The sequence below is a fragment of the Triturus cristatus genome, chromosome 2_2 (genome assembly GCF_964204655.1).
Source record: "Triturus cristatus chromosome 2_2, aTriCri1.1, whole genome shotgun sequence".
NCBI lineage: Eukaryota > Metazoa > Chordata > Amphibia > Caudata > Salamandridae > Triturus > Triturus cristatus.
In genome coordinates this window covers 1199583799-1199610378 of record NC_140582.1, presented here as the reverse complement: position 1 = coordinate 1199610378, position 26580 = coordinate 1199583799, and the positions used below count along the sequence as shown (strand labels likewise).

General features: G+C 46.4%; 1 protein-coding gene across 2 annotated transcripts in view; it reads right to left on the bottom strand.

Moving 5' to 3' along the window:
• The window catches only part of LOC146863385 (disintegrin and metalloproteinase domain-containing protein 33-like), a 460898-nt gene that overhangs the window by 97054 nt on the left and 337264 nt on the right, over positions 1-26580 (bottom strand). For both annotated transcript variants that reach the window (XM_085642820.1, XM_085642819.1), the window contains exons 7-10: positions 18202-18267; positions 13106-13177; positions 8216-8382; positions 23-107 (exon numbers count right to left, since the gene is read on the bottom strand). In XM_085642820.1, coding sequence (XP_085498946.1) covers positions 23-107; positions 8216-8382; positions 13106-13177; positions 18202-18267 — 390 coding nt within the window. The remainder of the gene's footprint in view (positions 1-22; positions 108-8215; positions 8383-13105; positions 13178-18201; positions 18268-26580) is intronic.

Genomic DNA, 26580 nt, shown 5'->3' with positions numbered 1-26580 from the left:
GCTCTCAGGACCAAGGACTTACCATGCTGACCCCTCCTGAGTTCTCTCCAGTGCACATTCCCTCCAGGGGGGCCATTCCAATGGTGGTGCCTTTGAAGGTTACCCCACTAAAGGAAAGAAAGAGCACGTGTCACTTCTGTTCCATCCAAGCTTCAGGACTACCAGTAGAACACAAAGAGAAGGCACTTATAGGGTTGTCCAGTGACACAGTAGGGTGATATGAAAGACATATGGGTGTATGGGTATCATGGCACAAAAGCGGGGGGTTATTCTGAATCCTGAAGTCCCTTTCAAACCGGCCCATACCTCAAACCAGGTCCACCACTCCATGCTGGACCGCTGCCTCCTTTCAGTTTCATGTTCCGTGTATTATTTCACAATAACTCACAGCCTTTCCTGAGTGTGCAACACTTACTAGTCTCTCATGCACTTCAATGAAGGGATGATCTATTGTTTAACTTGCTAATAACTAATCTCTCTGAACTAAGCACCTGACGTGTAAAGCCGTTCTGCATTCGTAAACATTTTATTCGCAAAATCGCAGCACTAGCAGAGCAAAATGGCTGTTTGTTGTGTCTGAGTCCCATTTTTGGGCTCCATACTGGAGAGGGTGGTAATCTGGGAGGAATGAACCTTTTAAGGCTCTCCATAAAGGCTTTCATTGCTGGGACCCTAAAAAGTGACAAGTGTTTTCTGTTTTGTAAGTAAGCGGCAAGTGCTGCTAGATGTAGACGTATGGATGAGTATGCTAAATTACATCTTTGCAAATGTAGTAAGTAGCAAATGATGTTCTGGATGGACGCATCCAGTGGATCGATATGATTGTTAGTGCAGTAAATGGCAAATCTCTTCCATTTTGCCGCTTAGCAAGCTCTGGTAGTAGGGCGCCTAGCTTCTTTAATGATGTTCATACAATCCGGTGAGAGGTTAAGATAACCAAATTCTAGGACTTCAGGAGCCAGATCGCCAGATTCATTTGAGTTGGATCGGGGTACCTTATCTCTCCATGGTTCTGCATTAGTAGTGATGGGGAGAGGCGTAATTTTTGGTGTGGGACTAGTGAGAGTTCCAACAGTGTTGTGAACCACGGTTGGTGTGCCCTTGTGGGAGCCACTAGGATCATTTTTAGAGACTGTTGTCGTAGCTTGCGTACTACTAGTGGAATCAGTGGGAGTGGCGGAAAAGTGTACGCAAATCTGCCTGACCAGTTCATCCATATCGCATTGCCCTTGAACAGCGGGTGTGGAAACCTGGCGGCGAAGGTTGGGCATTTTGCGTTTTCGTGTGTGGCAAACAGATCTATGTCTGGTTGGCCCCACATCTGGAAAAATGGTAGAAGAACTTGGGGATGTAGTTCCCATTTGTGAATCTGTTGTGTCTGTCGACTTAACAGATCCACAATCTGATTGTGAACTCCTGGATGATGTTCTGCAAGCAGGTATATGTTTTGCGGAATGGCCCACCTCCAAATATTCTGCGCGAGCTGTGACAGCTGCAGAGAATGTGTGCCACCTTGTTTCTGTATGTAATACATGGCTGTCATGTTGTCCGTCCGGATCAGGACAGCCTTGTTTTGTACATGAACTTGGAATGATTTTAAAGCTAGGAATATTGCTAGCAGTTCCAGATGATTGATATGGAGCACTTTCTGTTGAGTGGTCCATTTGCCCTGCGTCGTGTGAGCTAAGAGATGAGCTCCCCATCCTGTGAGTGATGTGTCTGTTGTTAGTACTATCTGTGGAACAGGTTCGAGGAACGGCCGCCCTTTGGATAAGTTTGTTGTGTTCCACCACTGCAGAGAGCGATGTGTGCGGCTGTCCACCAACACCAGATCTGTGAGCTGTCCGTGAGCCTGATTCCACTGTTGTGCCAGACATTCCTGTCAGGGACACATCTGAAGTCTTGCATAAGGTACAATAAATATGCAAGATGCCATAATGCCTATGAGTTGCATGAACACTCTGGCTGGAAGAGAGTGTTGGGTTTGAAATTTGTTGATGAGACCTTGTATACGGGCTATCTTGGCTGGACTGGGATATGCCAGAGCTGTGGAAGTATTTATTGTGGCCCCTAGGTATTGATGTACATAAGAGGGTTGCAGTTGAGACTTGGTATAGTTGATTGTGAACCCCAAGTTGTGCAGTGTTTGGACGGTTTGATAAGTGTGTTGAACACAATGGTTGAATGATTTGGCTTTTATTAGCCAGTCGTGCAGATATGGGAAGACATGGATTTGTTGTCTTCTTAGGTGTGCTGCTACAACTGCCAGGCATTTGGTAAATACTCTGGGAGCGGTGGTGACTCCGAATGGAAGGGCTTTGAACTGATAGTGTTGTCCGTCCACTACGAACTTTAGATACTTCCTGTGAGCAGGATGTATGGGAATGTGGAAGTATGCGTCCTTGAGATCTAGTGTGGCAAGGAAGTCTTGTTGTTGGAGTAGTGGAAGCACTTGTTGAAGAGTGATCATGTGAAAATGATCTGAGTGTATGTAGCGATTGAGGGGTCTGAGGTCGAGTATTAGCCTTAGGGTCCCGTCCTTTTTGGGGATTAGGAAATACAGGGAGTAAACCCCTGTTCCCTGATGTAGTAATGGGACTGGCTCTATGGCCTGCTTTTGAAGCAGCGAGAGAACTTCCTGTTTTAAAAGTGTAAGATGTTCTGTGGACATTAAACGTTGCTTGGGTGGTATGTTTGGGGGGTAGCTGTAAGTTCCAGGCAGTAACCATATTGGATAATTTGTTTTACCCACTTGTCTGTTGTGATGGATTCCCAGACAGGCAGAAACTGTGATAATCTTCCCCCGACTGGAGTGGAATGGTCTGGGGGAGTGGAGGGAAGTCACTGTTTAGCAGCAGGGGGGGTGCGAGTGTTGTTGTTACCTCGGCCTCTCCCCTTATTGTTATTCCCTCTGTATCCTCCTCTAAAATATCCTCTATTGGGGGATGTTTGGGTGGTGTTTTTAAAAGAAGATGAGGTATATGCATCCATGTTTTTGGAGGCTACTCTATAAAAGGAGCGACGAAAGGAGCCACGCGTTTGTGGAGACTGTAACGCTCCCATGGACTTAGCAGTCTTTTTTGATCTTTTCAAGAGCAGTGTCTACAGCCGATCCAAAACGTTGTTGTTGATTGAACGGCTGGTTTAGAATGGTTGTCTGGACCTCTTGTTTAAAGCCTGAAATGCGTAGCCAGGCATGTCGTCTGAGCAATACACTGGTATTAATGGACCAAGAAGCAGTGTCTGCTGCATCAAGGGCACATTTAATTGCGGCGTTTGTTATCAGTTTGCCCTCTTGGATTAGATCGTTTGCCTGAGTTTTATATTGGTCAGGCAAATGCTGTAATAGGATTTTCAGCTGGTCATAATGGGCCCTATCATATCTAGCCAGCAGTGCTTGAGTGTTTGCTATGCGCCATAGATTGGCCGCCTGCGCAGCTACTCTTTTGCCAGATGCGTCTAGTAATTTGGATTCTTTATCCGGGGGTGGTGCATCCCCGGAGGTTTGTGAATTGGCAGCTGTCCTATGATGTACGCAGGGTCGTCAGGGGCAGGTGTTTATTTTTTTATCGATCCTAGGATTAAGAATCCTGGCTCGTATGGGATCTTTGAATACGTCAGGGGCATGTTTAATGACCCCTTTAGTCATTGGTAATATTTGTACAGTTTTTTGGGACTGTTCAAATGTATGTAAAAGGAAATCCTCCTCTGCTGTGTCTGAGTGCATTGTCACACCGTGAAAAACGGCAGCCCTATTGATCAACTGTCCAAAACCAATGTTATCGTCTGGGGGAGATGGTTTTGTTGGGTATGGCTGAGGGCTTGGGAGGTCTGGTAGATCTATTGGGTAATTCCAATCGTCCTGTGGTGGGTCGTCTGGATCCGTGAACGGATCTTTCGGGTTTTCCCCCCCCCCACCCTAGGTCATCATCATCATCATCATCTGGTGGTGGTGTATGTGGTGGAGAAGTTACAGGCAGAGAGGGTGTAACAGGTTTAGGGAGAGGAAGGGGGTTAGAAGGAAGTACAGGAGAAGAAGGAGGCATAGGTGATGTAGCAGAGTCCTTCTTCTTGACAGGCACTGGAGGGGCGTGTGCTGTGTCTAACTTCCTCTTCTTGATTGGCACAGCTGTGACATGTCTTGTTTTAGGGTTAATGTAGATTTCTTCTGTCTGGGATCGACAGGATCCGAATGAAAGAGTTCCTCTTCCTCGACAACCGCTTTCGGCACCAATTTTTTCGGTTCGGAGGGGGCTGTTGTTGAGTTTTTTGCTCTTTGGCCTTCGGAGGCGTGGTAGAATCTTTAGGCTTGTTTTTCGGTTCCGTAGGTTTTGGTTTTGGAGCCGAGGTGTGATCCTTAGGCTTAGAAGTGTTCGAAGCCGGTTTATTTATGGGCCTCGAGGTGTTCTGGTTTGCCTTTCGGCGTGGAAGAAGTCAGAGTCGATTTCGGAGCCGAAGGTGCCGGTGGGACTATTACATGCGGTTTGCTCGGTCCCGAGCTACCGGAAGGCTTGTCTTTTTTCTTCTGAGCTGGGCCCGGGGGCGGGGCATCTGTTTTTGTGGTGGAGTTGTAGTAGGGGCAGTAGTACTCACTCGTTGACCAGGAGTGATGGGGTCGTCCGAGTCTTCTGTCTCTGACACGATTTCCACATCTTCGGAATCTTCTTCTGGGACATCCGGAGCCTCGTTGAAGATGTCCTCTGGTTCCAGAGCTGAACTCTGTGCCATGATGTGTCGTCAAGCCCGACGATCTTGAATAGTCTTTTTTGATCGAAAAGAGGTGCAGGCTTGGAGAGCTGGACTCGTCGTGTTCTGGCGAGAGGCACAAGTTGCAGACCTTATGATGGTCACTGTGTGGAAACTTCGCTCCACACTGGGGGAATTTTTTGAACGGCGTCCTTTCCATGAGCAGGTAGGCCTTACGGCGTCGATAGGCCCAGCGGCCCGCGTCGACGACTGAAATCGAAGCGGTGAAAGGCGCGGCAAAGATTTCGATGTTCGAAGTCAATCGGAAGAGTTTGCTGAAGTTGTGCGCGTCGAAAAAGTTTGAAAGGTAAGTTTCGAACCGGAGCGCAAAAGTTGCATCCAAACCCAATGGCGGAAAAAAACAATCTGAGGATGGAGTCGATGCCCATGCGCTCTATCGTCCAAGGGAGGAGTCACCTATTTCGTGACTACAAAGACTTCTTCTAAGACAACAACAAGGTGCAAGCATCCAAGCCCAGCACCAGATGGCGATCTAATGCTAAGTGTGATCTGCAGCTCATATACCTAGAACAAGAAGTTTCCCACTTAGGAATACAAATGCAGGGACATGGTCTGCTATTCCTGGTAGGCCACAATCACTGTGGTTGATTGCGACCTGCCTAATTAATATTTATTAGGCTGGGATATGGGACCCCCTCTGACTTGAGATTTCACAATGCAAAATCAGACACAGGTCGCAAATGATTGTTGCGCGCTTTGCGGCCACTATTTGTGACCTGTCTTTGTGTAAATCTCTTTAGCAACTTCCTGTGAGAAGTGATGAATGTAGAGAGGAATCAGAGCAGATGGTCTGGAGGTGGTTGGCTTCAGACCACATACACAGGCATATTTTATTGTGATCTGGCCTAAGATAGCATAAGATCTATAGTTGGCATTTACTGTAGAAAGTTCTACAAGTATATGTAGTGTGGTAGGGAATTTCAAAGCCAGAATATCGAACTATCACAACATTATGACCAGTAGATCGAGAGAAACAATATTGAAGAGGTAAGTGCACAGCGGGATGTATGGATTTACTATTATTAACTCCTCATCTAAGTACCTTGAAGCTATATATCTCACCCAGGGACGTATATGTGGATTAAGGTATAGAAAATCTATACAAACCTACCTTTCAATATTTTGTTGCACAATATTCTGGTCACGATATTGCGACCCGTCAATATTCTGGCTTCGATATTCCCGACCGACATCACTATATCTGATAGAGGGATAAATGAAACGCCGAAGTGACCCCTAGTGGATGTGTAGAACTAACTGCAATGGCTCTGAGATCTTTTCTCTCAGGCTCTCACAAGACCCTTATAAAGGAACCTTCCCTTGAGTTTAACTTCCATCAGGTGATGAGAATTGTAACGTGTTAGGCTTGTGGTAAGACACTTGCCACAAGCATTGCGATCAAACGCTAGAGATAGGAAAAGAATCAAGAACCTAGGGATTGAATCGATTTAACTTTGGCACTTTGGCTTCACCATGTCTTGTACTTATGGTGATAAGTGTTAATTAGTGTTTCACGAAAAGAGGAGGAAAGGAGTGCAGACTTTTAATGCCAGAGGCCTTGGTAAGGCATACATTCTGCCTTTAGGATGGCACCGCAGTTCTGTCAACTCTTGGGGCTCTTGCAAACCTGTTCCCATCACTTCTGTGCAGTCTTGAATCTGGTTCCTGTAGAGATGATGATATAGTGACGATGCTGCAAATATTGGTTTGTGGGAGTGTGACCTTCATGTCTCATGGAATAAGGCCGAGGGTTTTACAGAGTTGCATATGCATCTTCTAGTTCAGTAAACCTACCCATGGCCAGGTGGATGAATAGCTGTGATTGTATCTGTTGACAGCCGGTCAGTGCTTAATTTGAGCCAGTGGGTTCCAGTGCTCGGCACTGGCACTTAATTGTCAACACTGGGGCTTGTAACAGTCTGGCACATGGTGGCGCTGTCTGTCTAATTTAAAGATGAGCACAACAACAGTTGTTTATTAATTCAATATGCATTAAAAATTACTATTGACTGCTGCCCAAGCCATTCTTAAAGCTTTGGAGGCCTGGAATAGGCTGAATTGTCACGGTTTTAGGCGTGTGATGGTTAGTAGTTGTATTGCTACTCTCATCAGCAGTGCTGGGAGAGATAATGGATGGTGCAAGCTGCAGAGGCCTCCTGACGAGAGCCCTGGCACTTATTGTTTTACAAATTAGGCACTACAGCCGGTGCTCCTGTGGGCTTTGATAACCAGCTCCTGTGTTTGGTGTACACATGGGTTTATGTCTCATGAGCTCTGCTGCAACTGAGAGTGTGTCCTTACTGATAGAGGAAACAGTGACAACCTGAAGAGCAAGTAGTGAGATGTAAAGGAAGAGGTGTCAGTATTTATTGATGATAGATGTTAAGTAATATTAAAATATTACAAAAAGGAACTCACTTTAGATAGCGAGAAATTATTGACAGGAGAAGTACAGGAAACAGAGACAGCAGCTATAATGAAACATGACACCATACATTTATTATGGAAGAAATAATGTAATGGATGTCACATCCTGTTCAGAGGCCATATGGACGTCAGGGACCACGAGCCCCAATCATGGTGGTTGAAGTCATTTGTCACTGGTGCTCTACGGCCTGCCCTACTGTGGTTCTGCAAACAGGCCCGAGTATATCTTTTCCACACTTAACTCTCAGGGATCTTAGGGTGTTATTGTGGGGGGCAGAGACTCAGAACTGATCAATCCACCAACAAACCCAATAAATCAATGTCCAACCCTGTGCTTGCCTTTGTAGGAAAGGAAGGACTTTCAATATCACAGTGGTACGAAATACGATACAATTAGGTTAAACAAAGTTACGCTATTTCACCCTGACAACCAACCCAGTGGCTCCCTACCCCCTCCATGCTCTTGCACCATCTCCCCTGTATCCAGGTTAGTCCCCTCCAGTATGTTGTGCTTGCAAACTCAGCTTCTTCTCGTTGTCCCGTACAGAGGCAGCAGGGCTGAGGCTTTCCTTCAGGACGTCTCTCTTCCTCTAGGGCCAGATATGCTCCTTCGCTCTCTAAGAAGACAGGGAGGCAGGCTTCTAGCTGCTCCGTCCCATGACCTGTGCGAGAACGGGAGAATGGCGTTCACACAGACACCAGCCCTGGTCTCACAGCAGCTCTTTGAGTACTTGTAAAGCACTCCCTTCCTTGGTCAAGAAGAACTTGGAATTGGAACAATGTAGAGTGGTTTGGGGCTTACTTTTGTACTTATTTTCCAGAGATGCGGATGCAGATCCGTCTAAGGTCCTGGAACTATTTTTAGGTGGGTCCTTTTGAAACGCCAGTGGCAGTAGTGAGCTCAGATATGGAGGGAGCAGTGACAACACAAACAAAGGAAGTTGTGATAGCAAATAAAGAGGGTATATTGACAGCAGATATAGAGAGGGCGTGGCTTTTTACAAGCTCAGGCAATGCTCACGTGAGAAGCTGGGCGTTGTCATGTTTCTTCCGCAGCTTCAGTTTCTGCTTCCATTTCAGGAAGGCCCAGAGGGTGGCGTTGGCGTCATCCGTGACCCTGCACTGGTCTCTCTCTGTCCACACTTCCAGCCCAATCAGAGCCACCTTGATATTCAACAACCTATAAAACTACAGGAGGATAAAGAGAAGGCAGAAGAAGGGGTTAAATTAAGTTAGGGTTTCTCAGATTGCGCTAATTGTGGTGGCATGAGGCGGTAACTGGGCATGCAAATTGTAGGTAATATGATGTTCCTAAAACATTTTTTCAGTAACTGATTCATTTGTGGATCTTATTCCTAAAAAACAAGAATCATGTTATAAAAGCATAACTTGAGGACTCGGGTTGTTGGTTGAGGAGGTGTGAGCCCATCTCAAGCAACAGCCACAATCCTTGACAGGGTGAACCACAAAAAGACACTGAATTAAACTGGGCTTAACCCTCTGGTATCTTGACACAATGGCAGTCATGCTTACCTTAGAGGCACTGTGTAAAGTATTTATGTAGCACACAAACAACAATAAAGTTATAAACACAGCACAAGACACCATAACGACAGAAATCCAATCAGTAAAACTGGAGGTATTGAATTTAATTGTTTTAGATAAAAGTAGTGCAAAGTGGTAACCGTGGTTATCTGGTCGTGCCAGACCAGGATAAAGTTACAACCTCAGGCCGACTGCAATGGTGTACTGGCCGGATACAGGGACCAGGTTAGCCCCACTGAGAATTGTATCTTATGTCCTTGCTGTGGCGCATGTTGTCGCACTGCGTTGGTTCCGATAATTTGTAGGAAGGGCTGGCACGAAAGGTCCTGCTTCGGGTTGCATTGTGTTATGTCGGTTCCAATGAGGCCGCCAATCAGGGGCTGCGAGGTGCTGTAATGTGAGGTCCTGTACCGTGCTGCGTAGTGTTGCGTCGCACTGCGTCGGTTCAGAAGAAACCCACAATTGGACCAGGAGGTGTACATTCTGATGCCAGCCAAAGGTGTAGGACCTGGGGGGCACCTCTTGAGGATCAGGACTCTGTCTAGCAGAGGCCAGCAGGAGGGCACAAGCAGGTCCAATGGAGTTGGGGCAGCTGTACAGATACAGGGCAGGTTCCTGGAGCTTGTTATGTTCATGTATTTCAGAACAGGAGGCCAGTCAGCTAACTGTTGGAGCCACTCTTGTTGTTCTGGGTTCAACAAGCAGGTCCAGTCTTCCTCCCTCAGGTAGCAGGGCAGTCCTTCTAGCAGAAAGGCAGTCCTTCCATTAGCAAGGCTGCATAGCAGGTCTTTTTCTGAGTCTTCCACAGGTCCAGAAATTGTCTGAGTGTGCGTCTGAGGGTTCTATTTTCATACATTGTGCCTCTTTTGGAGTGAGAAAAGCTTCTGGAGTTTTCCACTTACAGAAGTGTCTGGAATTTCCTGTCTCCCAGCCTTGGCCCCTGGTTGTCTGCAGGCAAAATAGCCTAGTGTGAAGTTCTTTGTGAGTGAGCTTGGGCAGTGCCTTTGAAGTGCAAGTGTGGTAGATGAACTCTGCCCCTCCTATCTACTGAAGAGGACAGCCAACACCCAGTCCCTCCTTTGTGATACTGTCAAGGAGTAATACACAAAGACAAACTGCCAACTACACCTAGTCATGTGACCCAGGAGATAGGCTGCAGGCACCAATGGGTTAGAACAAGAAAATGTCAACTTTCGAAAAGTGCCATTTTCAGAACTGTGACTAAAAATATGACTTTACTATTAAAGAAGTTTTAAATTGTAATTCTTTAGACACCAAACATGATATTTCTTCCTGCTCCCAAGCAAAAGTGATCACTCATCAATGTCATCCTATGGGAGAGGTAGGTCTCACAGTAGTGAAAAATGAATTTGTGAGTTGTTCACTACCAGGACATGTAAAACTTAAAAATACACGCCCTACTTATTAAATACACCATGCCCTCTGGGCTGTTTAGGGCCTACCCTAGGTGTAACACATGTATTTTAAAGAGAGTTTTAAGCTTGCCAAAAGGTTTATTTTGCAAAGTCCAGTTGGCTGTTTAATACTGCATACAGGCTTCAATGGCAGGCCTGAGACATATTTGAAAAAGATACTTACATGGATGGCTTAACAAGTGCTGCAGGCCCACTAGTAGCTTTTAATTTACAACCCTGAGTAGATGTAGTGCCACTTTACTATGGACTAACAAGTAAATTAAATGGGCAAATTTGGTGTAAGCCTATTTTGCCATGTCGAAGCACTTTAGCTCTGGTTAACAGTGGTGGAGTGCACTGAGTCCTAACAGTCAACAAAACCAGGTTCAGAAAACAGGTGGGTGGACTCAAAACGTTTGGTGGAGACACTGCAGTAAAGGTCAAGACCAACAATAACCGTATTATGTTTATGATTTATAATTATACTGACTTCTCCAACAATCTCAAACTCTTCTTCAGACCATTTGCCTAACCCACCCAGTCAGCCATATCTTAGTGGAATTTCCAGACTGCCATCTACAAATGGTTTGTAGATGGGTCCAGTTTCAGCAAATTGGTGTTGTTGACAGTGAACTCATTGAAGTGGTTAAATAAAAATTCAAACTTAAGCCAACAGTCCCATTGGAAAGAATAACTAGATCCAATATTAAACGCGATATGTAAACCAGCGCACCTCCCAAGGCTTGGTTTTCATTCAGTATCTAGCTGTTGCTGCCATCCATTGTTAATCATTGACTTTTATGTATTATATATTTTACCTGGGCAGTGACAGGGCTTGTTCTCTCTCACTTTCAATGACATTTATTTAAGGTTGCATCACTTCCTGCATGAGAGGGCAAGTACACGCCAGCCCATCAGTACAATTAGCAGGGGTGCGAGGAACTCATGGAGTTTTACTCTGCGGAATTCCGCAGATTCTGCGGAGTTTCACAAGTGGGAAGAATTTGGCAAGTTGCTCTGCTCGTTCTGATTTGTAGTTACGGGAACTTGTCCCGTGCTGCAAAAATAAGCACGAACTGAATCATGCGGTGTGGACTGCCGCAACCACCTATAAGGACAAGTCTTGCCCTGAGGTGTTCTAGCGTCCGAAAACCACCCTAGGGGACACAAATGTTTAGCGTTGGCGAGCAGCACATACGAAAAAATCTGCACGCAGTGCTTGGCAGAGTTTTGACAGAGCTCAGCATTCCAAGCCCATCACGGAGTAGGCAAAACTCTGTGAACTCCACCAACTCAGTGGAATTTATCACCCGCCGTAAACAATTAATGCTGACACTAATCTCTCGAATCACAATGTGCAAGGAAAGTAACATACAGCGGACCTATGGCCTTGTGTACTGGGTTTAGTAAACAACATCTGTATATTTCAAGATGAAATGACAGAAGCAGGAGGGAGGGATGTAAAGCATGGCTGTGCCTTTCGCTTGGAAAGATGTGTAAAAACACAGGCATAGAAGTTGCCTGTAAGTCGCACCCAGACATTTTTGTGGTTTCTCCCTAATTCTATGTTTACCACTTCAAGATGGCTGAACCATGTGCTATATACCTGGGGACTATGTCAGAGTCTTGCCAGGTCTCAGCCATTGTCTGAAAAGAGGCTTGATATCTGTAGGTGAATCAATCTCAGCTAACCTCTAGAAGCCAAATTTGGAATTGCATTCTCCCAAGAACTCTTCCTGCCAAGAAGGTAAACCCACTAAGAAATGTCTGAGAAGATGACAACCTTTTGTTAAAACTCTGCCCTGATAATCTGATCTATCCATAGAGGCTTTTGCAAGTGCCCCATTCACCAATACATTATCAGGCACCAGGCTTACTAGTCAAAGTCTTTCTAGAGTGACATTTAACTTGTGGCCAGACCTAACCTGGTGTAAACAATGAAAACAATAGCCCAGAACCCAAATTGCTGGCCTCCAGGTGAGTCACCCTGCGTTACTGTCTGTTTCTGAATTACAAAGGAGCCCTTAAAGGTATGTGAGTGTGCCTAACCCTGAACAAACACCCCCTGCCTCCAGTTTGTTGTACAACGAGCCGGTTCTCTGAGCTGTTTTGAGGCATGAGATAGGGAGACAACACTTTTGTGCAGCACGTTGAAGCCACAAACTGATCGGCAGAAAGCGCTTACTAGGGAACTTCCAGCAAATTTCTAAATTTATAAGACATCTTTCTTCATCAAGTAAACTCATTGCTGCTTTGTAACAAAAGCGAGTTGTAGGCTACCCAAATCAATTCCGAACAACGTGGCTTTTCATTGCCTTTACTCTTCCCGATGGGGAGAGCTAGCACCTATGCGAGTGACTACACGGTAGCTGGTCCTGAAGGAGTATCAGTCAGACACTGATCTTTGCCTTTACTCTTTCCGATGGGGAGAGCTAGCACCTCTGCGAGTGACTACGTGAAAGCTGGCCCTGCAGGAGTATCAGTCGGGCACTGATCACTGCCCTTACCCTGCCCCGTGGGGAAAGCCAACACTTCTGCAACTGATTACCCTGTGCCTGGTCCTGCAGGTGTATCAGTATGGCACTGATCATCATTGCCCTTACCCTGCCTCGTGGGGAGAGCCGGCACCTCTGTGAGTGAGTACACTGAGCGTTGAGGTCCTGCATGAGAATCAGTCCAGCACTGATCGTTACCTTTACCCTACCTGCCTCTTACCGAAGGAACTGTGTCAAGCCAAGGTTCAGGTGTATGAATGACTGCGATGGTGCTGGGGGCTAGGGACTGATTCTACTCTTTGGAGGCAGGGCCTCTGGTGCCCTGCTGTGACGAGAGAAGGTCAAATGCATCTCCCTCCAGAGTCCCAGCTTTGTGTTTTTTACAGCATTCATTGCAACAATAAGAAAGGAAACAACTGCATCCAGGTCAAGGGGTCATGCACAGCGCGCCCTTACCTTGTCTACGTAGTTGGCGATTTCCATTATGCGCTGCTTGGTGCGTCCGAGGTCATTCTTCTGCGCTGCAAACTGACAAAAAACATGGGGTGACATGAAATTAAAATCCAACAGAGCCTTTGATGCAATAATGACAATATTGGTCTTGCATTTAGCATGGCAAACGTTTTGTGCCAGAGGAGCGGTGATGTTTTTTGCAAAGAGTCAAAGGTTGAGTGGGCATTAATGCACCAAGATTATTACACCTCAATCTTTTACGTGATCATTTTAAAAGTCGTACTTTAGTCTAACTCAGGTTCAGTTAATGAACGCCCAGAAAGCGAGCCTCTAACTACATCCAGGTCCCCCGTCCCCCCAGAGAGTCCCCTCAGTATATCCACTGCCGGTGACGTTAAGGACAAGAACAGCATTATGGATCTCAGTTTTCTAACTGATGTGGGTGGACGTTGTGACTTTGCAAGGATTGAGTGATACATCCAATATGGCTTGCATCTCATCCTTTTCGGAAACATATGTACAACGATGAATCAACAGTGATACTAACATGAATACACCCCTCATCTATTTAACCACACATAACCCTTCTGACCTCATACATAACAACTCACTCACACACTACAGACCCCAGCCACATGAGCATCCACCTCTGGGCATGGCGGAGAGAAAACTTCACACAGTATCCACCATGATGTTGTCAGAAGGGAGTTCGCAACATCCAGGTCAACGCATGTCTCAGAGGAAAAGACAATAGACATCCACCTTCCTCAGGACCACTCATATATCTGCTTATAGATGAGTGGTGGAGGTATCTGAAAAACTGGTCTAGGCAGCCGAACAGAGAATTTAGAAGGGCAGATTAATTCAATATATACAGCCCAATAGATTTCAATAAATGGCTTCCCTGTTGCAAATGGTCCTACAGGTGACAAGGATATACAGATTTGCCAGGCTATTAAAAGTCAATGATGAGCTCATGTCCGAATATACCCCAAGATATAACTGCACCGTGGTCAGCTCTGTGCTCTAGCCTTGATACACACAATCTCGGGGATGTCCAGAATTGCTGCATGGGTTTTCAATTCTACCTCAGCCCATGCTGAGGTCTCCAGGTCGTTTCCAAGCATACAGGCAGCTGAATGTTTTGGAGAGACCACTACCTGTTTCAGGTCAGTAAATCCTCCTCCCCGTCTAATGTTGCCAAGCATGGTTAGTAGTAACACTGTCAGTGTTGTTGACTGAATAAGATTTTCCAATTAGGTATTGCTCTGGGGAAACCAGTGTGTCTCTCACCATGGAGACACTGGAACCTGTATCATTCAGGGCTTCTATCCTAGTCCCTGTAGGAGGAAAGCAAGCAGAGCAAGAGGACATCCCATCTCCTTTTGAGTTTTTCAGGGAGCCCCATGATCATGCCCTTCAATGTCTTGTTGAACCTTTCAACAAGACCATTGGTTTGTGGGTGATGGCATGTAGTAAACTTGTACTGCACTCCATACTCTTTCCACATGTGTTTGAGGTAAGCAGACATGAAGTTGGAACCTCTGTCTCAAACCACCTCCTAAGGAAACCCTACCCTGGTGAAGACACCAATGAGGGCCTTGGCTACTGCAGGAGCTGTAGTAGTCCTAAAAGGAATTGCTTCGGGATACCTGGTGGCATGATCCACTACCACTAGTATAAGTTTGTATCCTAATGCTGTGGGATTTTCAAGTGGACCAACAATGTCCACACCTACCCTTTCAAAGGGAACCCCAACCACTGGTAGTGGAATTAAGGGGCCTTTGGTTGTCCACCTGCTTTGCCACTGGCTTGACAGGTGACACCTGAGCTGACAAACTCCTTTACTTTCTGGGATCTTTGGGCCAGTAAAAGTGGCTAACTAGCCTTTCCCAAGTCTTGATCTGGCCACGATGCCCAGCTAGGGGGATGTCATGAGACAAAGTGAGTCAAAACTCTCTGTATATTTGAGGCACCACCACTCTCCTAGTGACAACAGGGTTGGGGTCTCTGGCCTCAGTATACAGGAGTCACTCCTCCCAATAGGCTCTATAGGTACCACTGACATCTCTCCTTTCCTGTGCAGCAGCTTGCTGCTCCAGGCTTTCAAGAGTTGGACAGTCATGCTGTCCACGGCACAGCTCTTCCCTAGACGGTCCTCCTTGGCCTAAGAGCTCAACCTGGTAAGGGTCAAGCTCCACGGGCTCAGTTCCCTCTGGGGTGTCCCAGTCCTCTCCCTGACGAGAGGGGTCCTGATCCTTTTGCTGTACAGAAGCTGGTTCCCCAGTCTTGTCACCTTGTCTCTTGGAAGGTTGGGCCATTCTTTGAGGGCTCCCACACTAGTCTTGACACACACAATCTCATGGACGTCCAGCATTGCTGCATGGGTTTTCAATTCTACCTCAGCCCAGGCTGAGGTCTCCAGGTCGTTTCCGTGCAGACATGCAGCTGGTAGCTTTGGAGAGACCACTACCTGTTTCCGGCCACTAAACCCCCCCACGTCTAATGTCACCATAGCCATGGAATAGTTAGTAGTAACACTGTCAGCGTTGTTGACTGGATAAGATTTTCCAATCAGATATTGCTCTAGGGAAACCAGTGTGTCTCTCACCACGGTGACACTGGAACCTGTATCCCTCAGGGCTTCTATCCTAGGCCCATTTATCCACGAGCATGGTAAACACTTCTTCAAGTTGGGAGGCCACACAACTCCGTCTGGGTTACTAGACGCGGCTAAATATAGACATGAAGCAATACGAAGCTCCCCAATTATACATAGTTAGAAGCATTTTTATGAATCCACAAGTCATTTATGCTTGCAAATATACTATTACTTTACATTGTGATTAGGGCTCCTGGTTTTATGGTATTTATTGTTTTGCCATTTACGTCTGTATTTATCCATATTTATTTTTTTACTGATTTTATCTGTATTCTTACATATTTATTTTGGGTTTTGTGCAAAAATGAGGCTGAAATTAGTATATTCCCACATTTATTTAACCGATAAATATGCACTCGTGCTTGAATGTCTGCCAGGTTTCAGTGCTGTGAACACCCGCAGAAGATACATCAGTGCAGCTATATGAAAATATGCAAATTTCAGTATCAACCTTCTGCATATTTACTGCTTTTGAAAAACTTCTTTACTAAAATTCCTTTCTTTTTTAACTTCTTATCTATCAATGCACAGCTCTATTAGCCTCACAGTCATGGTAGGCAGTATTTAGAACTACTCAAAAAGCAACCCAATTTCTGTTTTTATCCACATTTAAAAATGAATACAAGCAAGAAAATTAATGTTTTCTGTCCATATTTATCTGTAAAAATCAGTAAAAACGGAAAACAGGGAGCCTTAATTTTATTCTGTAAAACAGATTTGTTCTGGACAGTCTGGGAAGCCTCTGTCTGAAGGGACTGCCCGTGCTGCAGGGAGCACAGAGAATAAAATTCAAAGATCAATGCATCCCCCTCAGAGACCTGGGAGGAATGGGAGCAACATATCTCCAGTGTCAGTCTCCGACCCACACTTCTAATGGCACCATTAGATCCAGTCATATAAATGTATATGATGTGCCCACATCTCAGGCATGACCTAGAATCCTTCTTAGACCCATTCCTTAAAATATCAGGGCTACCTCCTCCCACCTCCTGCGCGGTGCAGTTTCAACCCACCAAACATGGACGCTGGACTGTCCCGGGTACAACCCCTATAACTTCATCGCTGTTCCAGATCGGATGTGGAATCAACACGAATCTCTACTTTCCATGACATTCAGTCGCACTACTTGAGAGGCCATCATCGGCCGTGGAATCCCCCGCTCCAGCTGTTTGAGCGGGGGCTGGCACAGCTGAACTGGGTCTCAGTAAAACATTCATTCGTTATTTACTGCCCTCTTCCGTCCGCAGGCCTGCAGACAAGTGCTCAAAGGTAACACTGTTGGGGAATATCATGACAGAGGGCTGTGGCCCTTGAGCTGAGGTGTACAGGGAAGGAAGGAAAGAGAGGAAGGATGAAAGGAGGAAACACCACAGAAAAAGAGAGGCACGTGGAAAGAGTGTGAGAGAGAAAGAAAAGACAAAAGTAAAGATGGATAGCAAAAAGATGAGTAGATGCAAGGGGAAAAGATGAAGGAGGAAAAGGAGGAAGGAATGATGAGCAAGGAAGGAAGAAAACATAAGAGGAAATAAGGAAGAAAGGGTGAAAGGTAAGCTGGAAGTGTGAAAAGATGGGTGAATCAATCAAGCAATCAACTCGGATAAGTATAGCGCAGCTAATCACCAGAGAGTGTATCCAGGCGCTGAAGGTGGTGAAGAGGTGAATGATCAAATGGCAGGGATGAAAGGGTGGACAGATGGATGGGTTAAAGGAAGGAGGGGTGAAAGGAAGACTCGGTGGAGAGGTGAAAGGGTGGACTGAAAAGCGATAGGATCGATAAGTGAAAGTGAGACTATTAAGGAGACTGGACAAACGGGTGAAAAAATGGAGGGAAGAAGAATGAAAGGATGGATGGGAGGAGAGATATATGGGTATACTGACAGGTGGAGAGATGGACACATTTATAAAAGAGTGAAAGGATGGATTGGAGGAGAGATATATGGGTATACTGACAGGTGGAGAGATGGACACATTTATAAAAGGGTGAAAGGATGGATGGATGGGTGGATGGGCGGATGGATGGATGGATGATGGGTGGATGGATGGGTGGGTGCGTGGATGGATGGATGGATAGCTTAATGAGTGGAAAAAAAGTGAAGGGAAGAACATGTTGATGAATGAATAGATGAAGGGTGAAAGTATGGATGTGGAGAAGGTTGGAAGGAGGATGAAAGTGTGAACCGAACTTTAAGGAGAGTCAGGCTCCCTGCCTTTGAATGCTCGATGGCTCAAACTGGGGAGTTATTTACTTTTCCAGTTTCTCCCTTGCAACAACACATTATACTAAAAGCAAACCAATCAATAAATAAGACAGCGCCTGGCCATTGCCACACCCCTGGCGATGCTATGAAGCAGAAATATATGCATTTAAATATTACAGGAATCTACCCAACGTCCAGCCGCTCTCCGGTCTCCCCGTTGAAGCGACATGGGACCTTACCAGGGTGTGATCGGCGACGATGAAGAGCTCCATGAACTTTGGGGTCCTCCAGACATCTCTCTTCATCTAAAGGAAAGTGAACAAGAAAAGATGATTGTGAGGAGCAGCAGAGCCTGGGCAAATACCACTCGTCCAGCTAAAACCGGTGCAAGGATCTGATTCTGGGTGCAGCGCAATACTGGGATTGGGTGCAAGCCTGGCAACATCTGCAGTGGGAATTCTGGTCAGGAAAAGAGATCACCTGCAGCAACGGATCCACAAACCTCGCCGCCGCAGGTCAGAAGAAGAAAACCTGGAATGGGACGGTAACGCCGCGACAGGAAATACTGCGTTGTGAGGCATCATTATTTTACACGTTGATATTACCACCATCCAGAACAGACCGCTCAGAACGAGGCCAAAAGTAACCAGACAAAATGGGGACGAGCTCAATTCGCAACGATCACCTACTGCCAACAAGAGCGAAAGTGTGTACAACCCACTTTAGGAATCATGGTTCTAAGTGGCCTCATAAGCATCTTCAAGAAACATTGTAAATATGGTACCCTTTCACGCAGTTTTCGGGGCATGCAATGGGTGTTGCTGTGGGTGTTTCACCACAATACCCATTGCTTTTTGATGCTGCCCCAGAGTTAGAAGGATGTGTAAATCTGAGGCAGAACCAAAAACCAATACCACTAAATAGCAGGCGTTACATTGGCACAATGAGGAGGAATACTTTTATTCCACGGCACACATAGAAAGAGCAAAACGCCATTAATGACTGTTTACGTGTTTATGGGTAGGCCAACACTATGGTGCAAGGGTGTCTATGTTGGCGCTAGGCAGCTTTTAAAAGCGTCAGCACAAGGGAAAACATAGAAATGCTCCATATTCTTGTAAATGCGGCGCATCCCGGCGGTTTCAAAATGACGCAGAGCGGGGCTGCATAATTGCTCTCAGCACCACGCCTTTCTTAGCAAATATACCCCTAACAGTGGCATTCAAACTAGCTACAGAGCAGCCATGCTAATAAGTTTTCTTCATGACAATAGAAATTATGGGCCAGAGGTGTGAGAACGTTGTGCAATCCCGAACCTGGTGAATCGCTATGCTATGCATTAATGGTTTGCGACTGCAACTCTGGTCACAGAGCACTGAACACTTACCAACACCTCAAAGGGGGGGGTAACTGGTTTGTCCCCTTGAGACTCTTTTCCCTTGGGAACTGTGATGGCAGCCTCAGGGGGAGTAGGCAGTGGAATATGTTTTAGGTCGAGCTTGGGCAGCGCATGCGCTGCTCTGCAAGGCTTGCTGTATTCAGGTATGGACTTGAAGCGCCGCCATCTCTCAGCCCATATTTTTCATTGGCTTGTCTCATTGTCCACAGTAAACTGTGGCTTTCCATTGTTCAATAGACCTAGTAGCCCCGTCATAGTACCGCCCTGTCTCATTTTGTAACCTCTCATGGAGACACCCCCTGTTACGTGTGTTGTTACTCTGTAGGCTTTAATTACTGCGGCTGAGCACTATTTTCTCAAATAGCTTTGTCCTGCCTGCTTTTGCAGGCTGCATACGCTCTCTCCTACAGCTTTTTTTCTTTATCTTTCTAGCACAGGCACTGAACGCATTTGCAATGCAATAGGACTTGCATTTGCGAGAGTGTAAGATATTGGCATTGTAAATAACAATGCCTTTTATTTATCTGTTTTAAAAACAACACATAAACAAAAGGCATCGTCATTTACAATGCCAATAGCTCAAATTCTCATAAATACGAGACCTATTTCATTGCAAATGCTTGTTTTAAAGCAGCACAGGTCACTTAATTTTTGTATTTCTATTTTGGACTGCAAACGTAAGGATAGTGGCCTGCTGTCCCTTGCAGCCCACCGTTCTTCTGTTTGTAGACGATCATAGAGGGTCGACCATTCCAACCTGCCTAATTACCCGCAATGGGCAGTTCATTCTGTAACCACCTAAAAATATGTTGATTTAGCAAAGTGATCTTTTAGCACATAGGTCGCTTCGAAAAATTAGAGCCTGATCGTAAATTGTTGGGGTGCAAATTGCAACCGGTTTCTGTAAAATACTCTTAGTACAAGTGGTCTTATATTTTTGTGTGGCATGCATTAAACTAACAAGTATCTATAGGTCTTAAAAACCTCTTGCCTGCTATGAAGTGCCCATTCAATTCTATTAAAATTATACGCAATAGTTAACATTAAAAAAAATGAAAACTATTGTTGCCTAAGCAGCAACATGATTTCTTTTTTTTCTCTTTTTTGTTCTTTCGTGCATTTGCTACCAGAACAAGATTAATCATTAACCATTGCCCCAGCTTCCCAAATCCAGACCTATTGGCTTTACCATTGCTTGTTGTATGTAGCAGAAGTTTTCTACCATTCCACGCTCAAAGCTCTCGTGGTAAATATACGAACACACAGGACCTGATTCACAAAGGTCCTCTGCACTCGTCGCGGACGCCCCGCAGTCACGGGGGAGTCTCCGCACTCGTCACGGAGACCCCGCACTCGTCACGGAAACCCCGCAGTAGTGGGGGAGTCTCCGGACTCGTCACGGAGGCCCACACTTATGGCGGAGGCCACGCAGTCGTGGGAGAGTCTGTGCACTAGGGGCGGAATCTCCACGATGAGAATTCTCATGGCGGAGTTTCCACCCCCAGTGCGGAGACTCCCCACGACTGCGGGTCCTCAGCCACTAGTGCGGAGGATCTTTGTTACTCAGGCCCACACATTCTATGTTCTAGTTAAATAAACATCAGTCAGACTTGCTCAGGTTTCTTTCATCAAAACTTGGCGACCCCACTACTCGACTGCGTGGTTAGTTGCGAGTGGCCGACATAAATCTTTGCTGCCATCTCAGCAATTTCCTGCACTGCTCTAGCTTTCCGTAAAAGGGCTTCTTTCTGTGCAATCGGCTTATTTTCGATCACCGTGATGCTGTTTCGCATGCATGAGGAAGTTAGCAATCTGAGAGGGGAAGGAAGATGAGGACACCTCCATCTCTCTACTTTGAAGGTCCTTTCACAGCACACAAAGCTCTCCCATTTCTGATCAGTGTGAGTCACTTCAGGGTTGTGTTTCCTCTAACTTAAGACACAGTTAGTCTCACCAGGACAGTACACTGCAAAAGATGCATTGAGCAAGCGAGAAGATGTGAAAGGAGTGAGCGACAGTGCTCCTGAATGCTATGTTCTTTCTCGGGGTCGGCAGGTGCAGACCTATTGCTTACAGTACGCAGAGAGTGAGTCCACCCTTTTCAACCATTCACTTGTTTCCACCAGCCTCTTGCATTTCCATTGGCTTGAGACTCTGTCAATCACACCTTGGCTCAGCCCTGTGGAATACTAATATCTCACCTAATGGTATTGGATGCCTGGATGTATGCTTCTGCCTCCACTTGAGTGCTTGTATTATTCTGCATGCGGGATTACTTTAGAACTGTCCACTCCTGTTGCACCCTCCCATGTGCCTCGCTATTATGCTAATGCAGCATGCAATAGTACTTTAAATCCAGATGTGTTGTCTTTGCCAATGCTTGTTATTCATAAGACGTTCTATCTCCTCAACAGATTGTAGGGCCAAGTCATTAAGACATATTTAGGATAAGCGTAAACCTTAAAAGTAATTTTGTTGGCTGCAGGAAGTCTGGAGACCAATTGTGAGAAAGTGGGTTTCTGTTACAGTTAACCCCCCCCCCTTTTTTTTTGTTGCCAGACTACTGATGCTCTTTGACTTGATGTGCTCTGGGGCCCTGCCAATCAGGACCCCGGGGTCTGTGTTCTTTCTTCAAAACAAAACCCAATTTATAGCTCTGGCCACAGCGGTTCCCTGGTAAATGGTACCCCATGTACCCAGGGCACTGTGACCAGAGAAGGCTCCTAAGGGCTGCAGCACCAATTGTGCCACCCTTAGAGGCCCTGTACCCTGGCACACACCCACTGCCTTTGCAGGCTGAGTGTCTGGGTGCAGAACAAAACAAAGAGATGACATGGCACACATCCCCGTGTGCCATGCCCACAAACCACTGCCCTGGCATGCATCAGTCACCCCTCTAGCTGGGTGCCCTATGCCAGTGGTGAGGGTACAGGTGCATGAGCCCTGCACCCCTAAAGTGCCCAGGTCCATTCCTGGGCCCTGTAAGTGAGTGCTGCCATTAAAAGTATATGGTGCTGGGAGGTTGTCATTACGAACTCCACAGCACCATAAAGGCTGCACTGAAGACTGGGAAGTTTGGTATCACACTTCTCAGCACAATAAACCTACACTGATGCCAGTGTGGGATTTAATGTACAATGCACCACAGAGGTCATCTTAGAGATACCCCCTGAAAAACGACCAACTACCAGTGACCTGACTGTGTGGCTGCGCAGGCTGCCACCACCAGACATGTTTCTGGACCCCTGGGTTGAGAGCCTGCTGCTCTCTGGGGCCTGAAACAATGCACATCCTGGGACGAGGTGCCAAACCTCCTCCCCCAGGATGAGCAGGGTTCACGAAGGAGAAGCTTCAAAGGCATGCCGCCTTTGTAAGCCTCTCCAGACCCTTTGCTGCTTTCAGCAACTGGTCCCCACTGGTTCTAACCCCCACTCTGGGCGGGAGAACCGGTGGGAAAAACAAGTGAGGAAGAGAGGTGTGCCCAACTCTGCCAACTCCACGCCTAAGGTGGGGAGATGAGGTGAAGCACAACTCTCAGTCCATGCCATCTTGAAGATGGGGGGACTCAGCCAACCAGGGGCAGGCACATGCCCCCCTCCCACTGGAGGGTAGCATAATAGATGTGTACCCACCCCAGGGAAGGGACCCATTGGCCCCTGCCTTTTACCTACCTGTAACACCCCTAAATCTAGTATTTAGGGGCACCCTGAACCTTCCCTCCTCAGTTCCCGATTCCGAAACAAGAAGAAAGAAGACCTGCCATGCAGCTGCTAACAAGAGGACGACACCAACTGACTTGGCCCCAGCCCTACAGGCCTGTCGACCCTCGAACCTGCTCCTGCTAAAACCCGGCGTCTCCTGTGGTCAGCAACCTCGAAAACCCCCCGAGGACCTGACTGCCTTGCTCATCTAAAGACTGGAACTCCCACGAGCAGTGGTTCTGCTCAAACAGCAACAACCCCTGGTGCCAGCCAGGAACCGCGAATCCAGCACACTCTGCACCCGCCGAGTCCGGCCAGTGCCTGAGTGAACAAAGACCAAGAGGACGTCCCCCCGGCGACTGTGACCAAGAATCCAGCACCCAAGGACCCTCCTCGACGCTCCTGATGACGCCTGCAGCCTCAATACCAGGGATCCCCCCAACCGCGACCAACAGAGGGTAAGATTTCCCGACGCCAAAAGACACCCCTGCACCCGGCGCCCTGCGGCCTCCTGTGCCCAATTCCTGGGTGCCTACCTAACCTACAGCTCCCCAACTTACTTCTCGAAGTGGTGGTCACACCTGAAGAATCTCCGTCCCCGAGCTTGCAGCCTTTGTTTGTCACACAGCTTTCCCATTGAAATCCATTGAGCGCCCGACGGCTCAAAAGCACCTTGCACCTAGCCGCCCGAGTGCCCCTGGAAGTGCAGCATCTGTTCTATTCTACTTCCCCACTTGCCCTATGTAAGTGACCAGGAGCCCAGCTCCCACAGCCGCGTGGCCTGCCTGCCAGCAGCCACCAACCAAAGGCCCCCACCCGCCATAGGCTAACATTGGGCCTACTCTCTCTGCACCCGGCTGCCCCTGTGCCGCTGAGGGTGTAACAACTGTACCTACCTGACCCCGGGAGACCCCTGAGTCTATGCCCAGAACCTTAACTCTGCCAGTCAAGTACTTACCTGAAAGCCGATAACCTACATTTTCTCCATAGGGTAACATTGACTGGTTTCACTTGGAAATTCTTCTAAGTGTCGAGTTCTGAAACTTTGAAATATTCACTAAAAATCACCCGATCAACGAAAAAGAAATTACTCACCTGTTACCAAGAGAGATCCCAGTGCTGGATCTTTGTGCCCAGCACTGACCCTAAAAAGTAATTACAACTGTGATTTTCCGATAACCAAACTTTCCTCCATAGTATAACATTGCCTGGCTTTTGCCAGAAATTCTTCTAAGTGTCGATTTTTGAAAGATACCAATATTCCTTAAAAATTGCCTGTGTAACAAAAACGATTTCTTTCAACTGTTTACAGGAGATGCACTAGGGCTGAATCCAGGATCCAGCCCTGAGTAAGAAAAACCTATGCGAAGTAATTGATATTGCCTTTACTTAAAGATTCCCATTGAACTCAATGTTATAATTGTGTTTAACTTGTGTTGCCTATTGCAACAACTGTAACTATTGCATTTAAAAGTCTATTGCTATTTGAAAGTATTCAACGAGAGCAACTCATTCGGAGAAAATATTTTGATACCTACTTGTGGTTCTAAAATAAAACAATTATATATTTTTATATACAAAACAATTGGCCTAGAGTTCAGTTCTTGAGTGTGTGAGAGCATTTGCTGACTGAGTGTGTACAACAAATGCTTTACACTGTCCTCTGATACTGCCTTACTGCTCGACCAAGCTACCACTTTAGAGAGTAAGGCTCTATCTAACTTTAACCTCTGCCAAACCTCTAGGGACTGTGGACTCTGTACACACTGAACCTTACTTTGGTGAAGTATATACAGAGCCACTTTCTTACACCAATTCCATGTCTCTGTCTTCAGCCCTCAACCAAGGCAGACCCAGCCGTCGGAGCAGTCTGGATTCTGGACTTTCACAGAAGATCACTAGTTTTAATGCTGGAATAGAGTAAAGGGGATCGCAGTATTTTAGCCATTAGTTAATCAGTTCCTTTTCCATACTGATGCGAGCAAAGATCCCTCTCCTTGAAGATTTTATAATGGTTTACTGTATTTTTGGAGGTGATGGCCCTTTCCACCCAGGAAGACTTATACATGGTGGCCACAGGTGGCCACAGAAGCCACGTCCTTACATCCCATATGACGGTCTTGGTTTTGCTGTATTCAGTGAGTGTTTGCTCACTGCTACCCTGTGCTGCATTCAGGCCGGATAGTGGTTCATCAAGTCACAGGAAATATGGTCTGGAGATGTGTTCAGCACACGCTTGGTGTCATCCGCATATGACTGGACGTTCACCAGAATGTCTATCCGCAGATTAAAAAGGAGTCAAAAATGTGGAATGAGGTCCGGTGGACACCACAAGTAAGTGGCACCCAAAAGAAGGAACACATCATATCTATCTGACATTTCCACAAAATCTTTATGCAGATCTCTGGTTCCTTTGGCAGCTCACATCCCAAAGCCCACCTTCTCAAAAACTCAGCAAAGATGCAGAACTCACGCAATGGGCAATGGGACCAGGACAGCCCAGCCCCCATCATCAGTGTCACAAATCCCTCTGGCATACAGTAAACTGGTTGGGCATCCCTAGAATAGCCTGTGTGTTCTGCGCAAGCATCTTTTACAGACTTTTGGTCAACTTTATAAATTGGTTATAGGATAAAACTTGGATAGAACACAAGGGTTCAATCCAGGCTTTTTATTTGAAAAGAGCTTCTTTCTCAAGACATTCTGTGCCATCCCAGAAGGTCTGCCCTAGTGAGAACGTGCTTTTCCGGGAGTCAAGCAGGTCCTGGGAGAAGAGACCATTTAGTGAGTGTCATGGACATAAGATGAGGTTGAATTACATCTTAATTATCTACATATTTAGTAGAAAAACCAAGTGTGCACCCCAGTTATGAAGAAGAACCTCAACCCAAGCAGTTGCCAGAGACCCAGTTTAGTAGTTTCTTAGGACCCCATATGCTCCTGTCTTATTGCTTCTATTTTCAGTACATGTGAAGTGCCCCGGCAGTCAGCCAGATCTTGTCTGAAGAGACGGAGTGACTCCATCTGAGGAGAAGGGTAGCTTCGACATGCGTCTTCTGCATCCTCTGACTTAGTAACCATGGATGGCCAATAATAGGTCCAGAGGAGTAAAGTATCACACCATTTTTTTAGGATACACACATGCAATCAATCTAAATGGAACTTATTTTCAGGGATCATCTTGAAAATGTATAGCAGATCCTACCTTCTGCGTATCCATTGGAAACCACTCCAGTAGCCAATTAGTGGTTTTGGTCCTATATGTCTTCTTCTAAGGAATAAGATTGTTTGACCATGTCGCTGTCTTTGTTTTACCACTTATAGTCTACCTTCTGAGATACACCATGGAGCGCCAAGCGTTGTGTGCAGACCTCTGAAAAGCGACCAGGCAGCTCATCGTGTTGCCATGACTTGGTGATAGTAGTGACACACCTAGGAACAGAGCGAATTAACGCAAGCCCCTACAGAGATGTTTCTGAGAGGTGGAGTTGGGTTGGTCAAGATGGGCACTTTATATT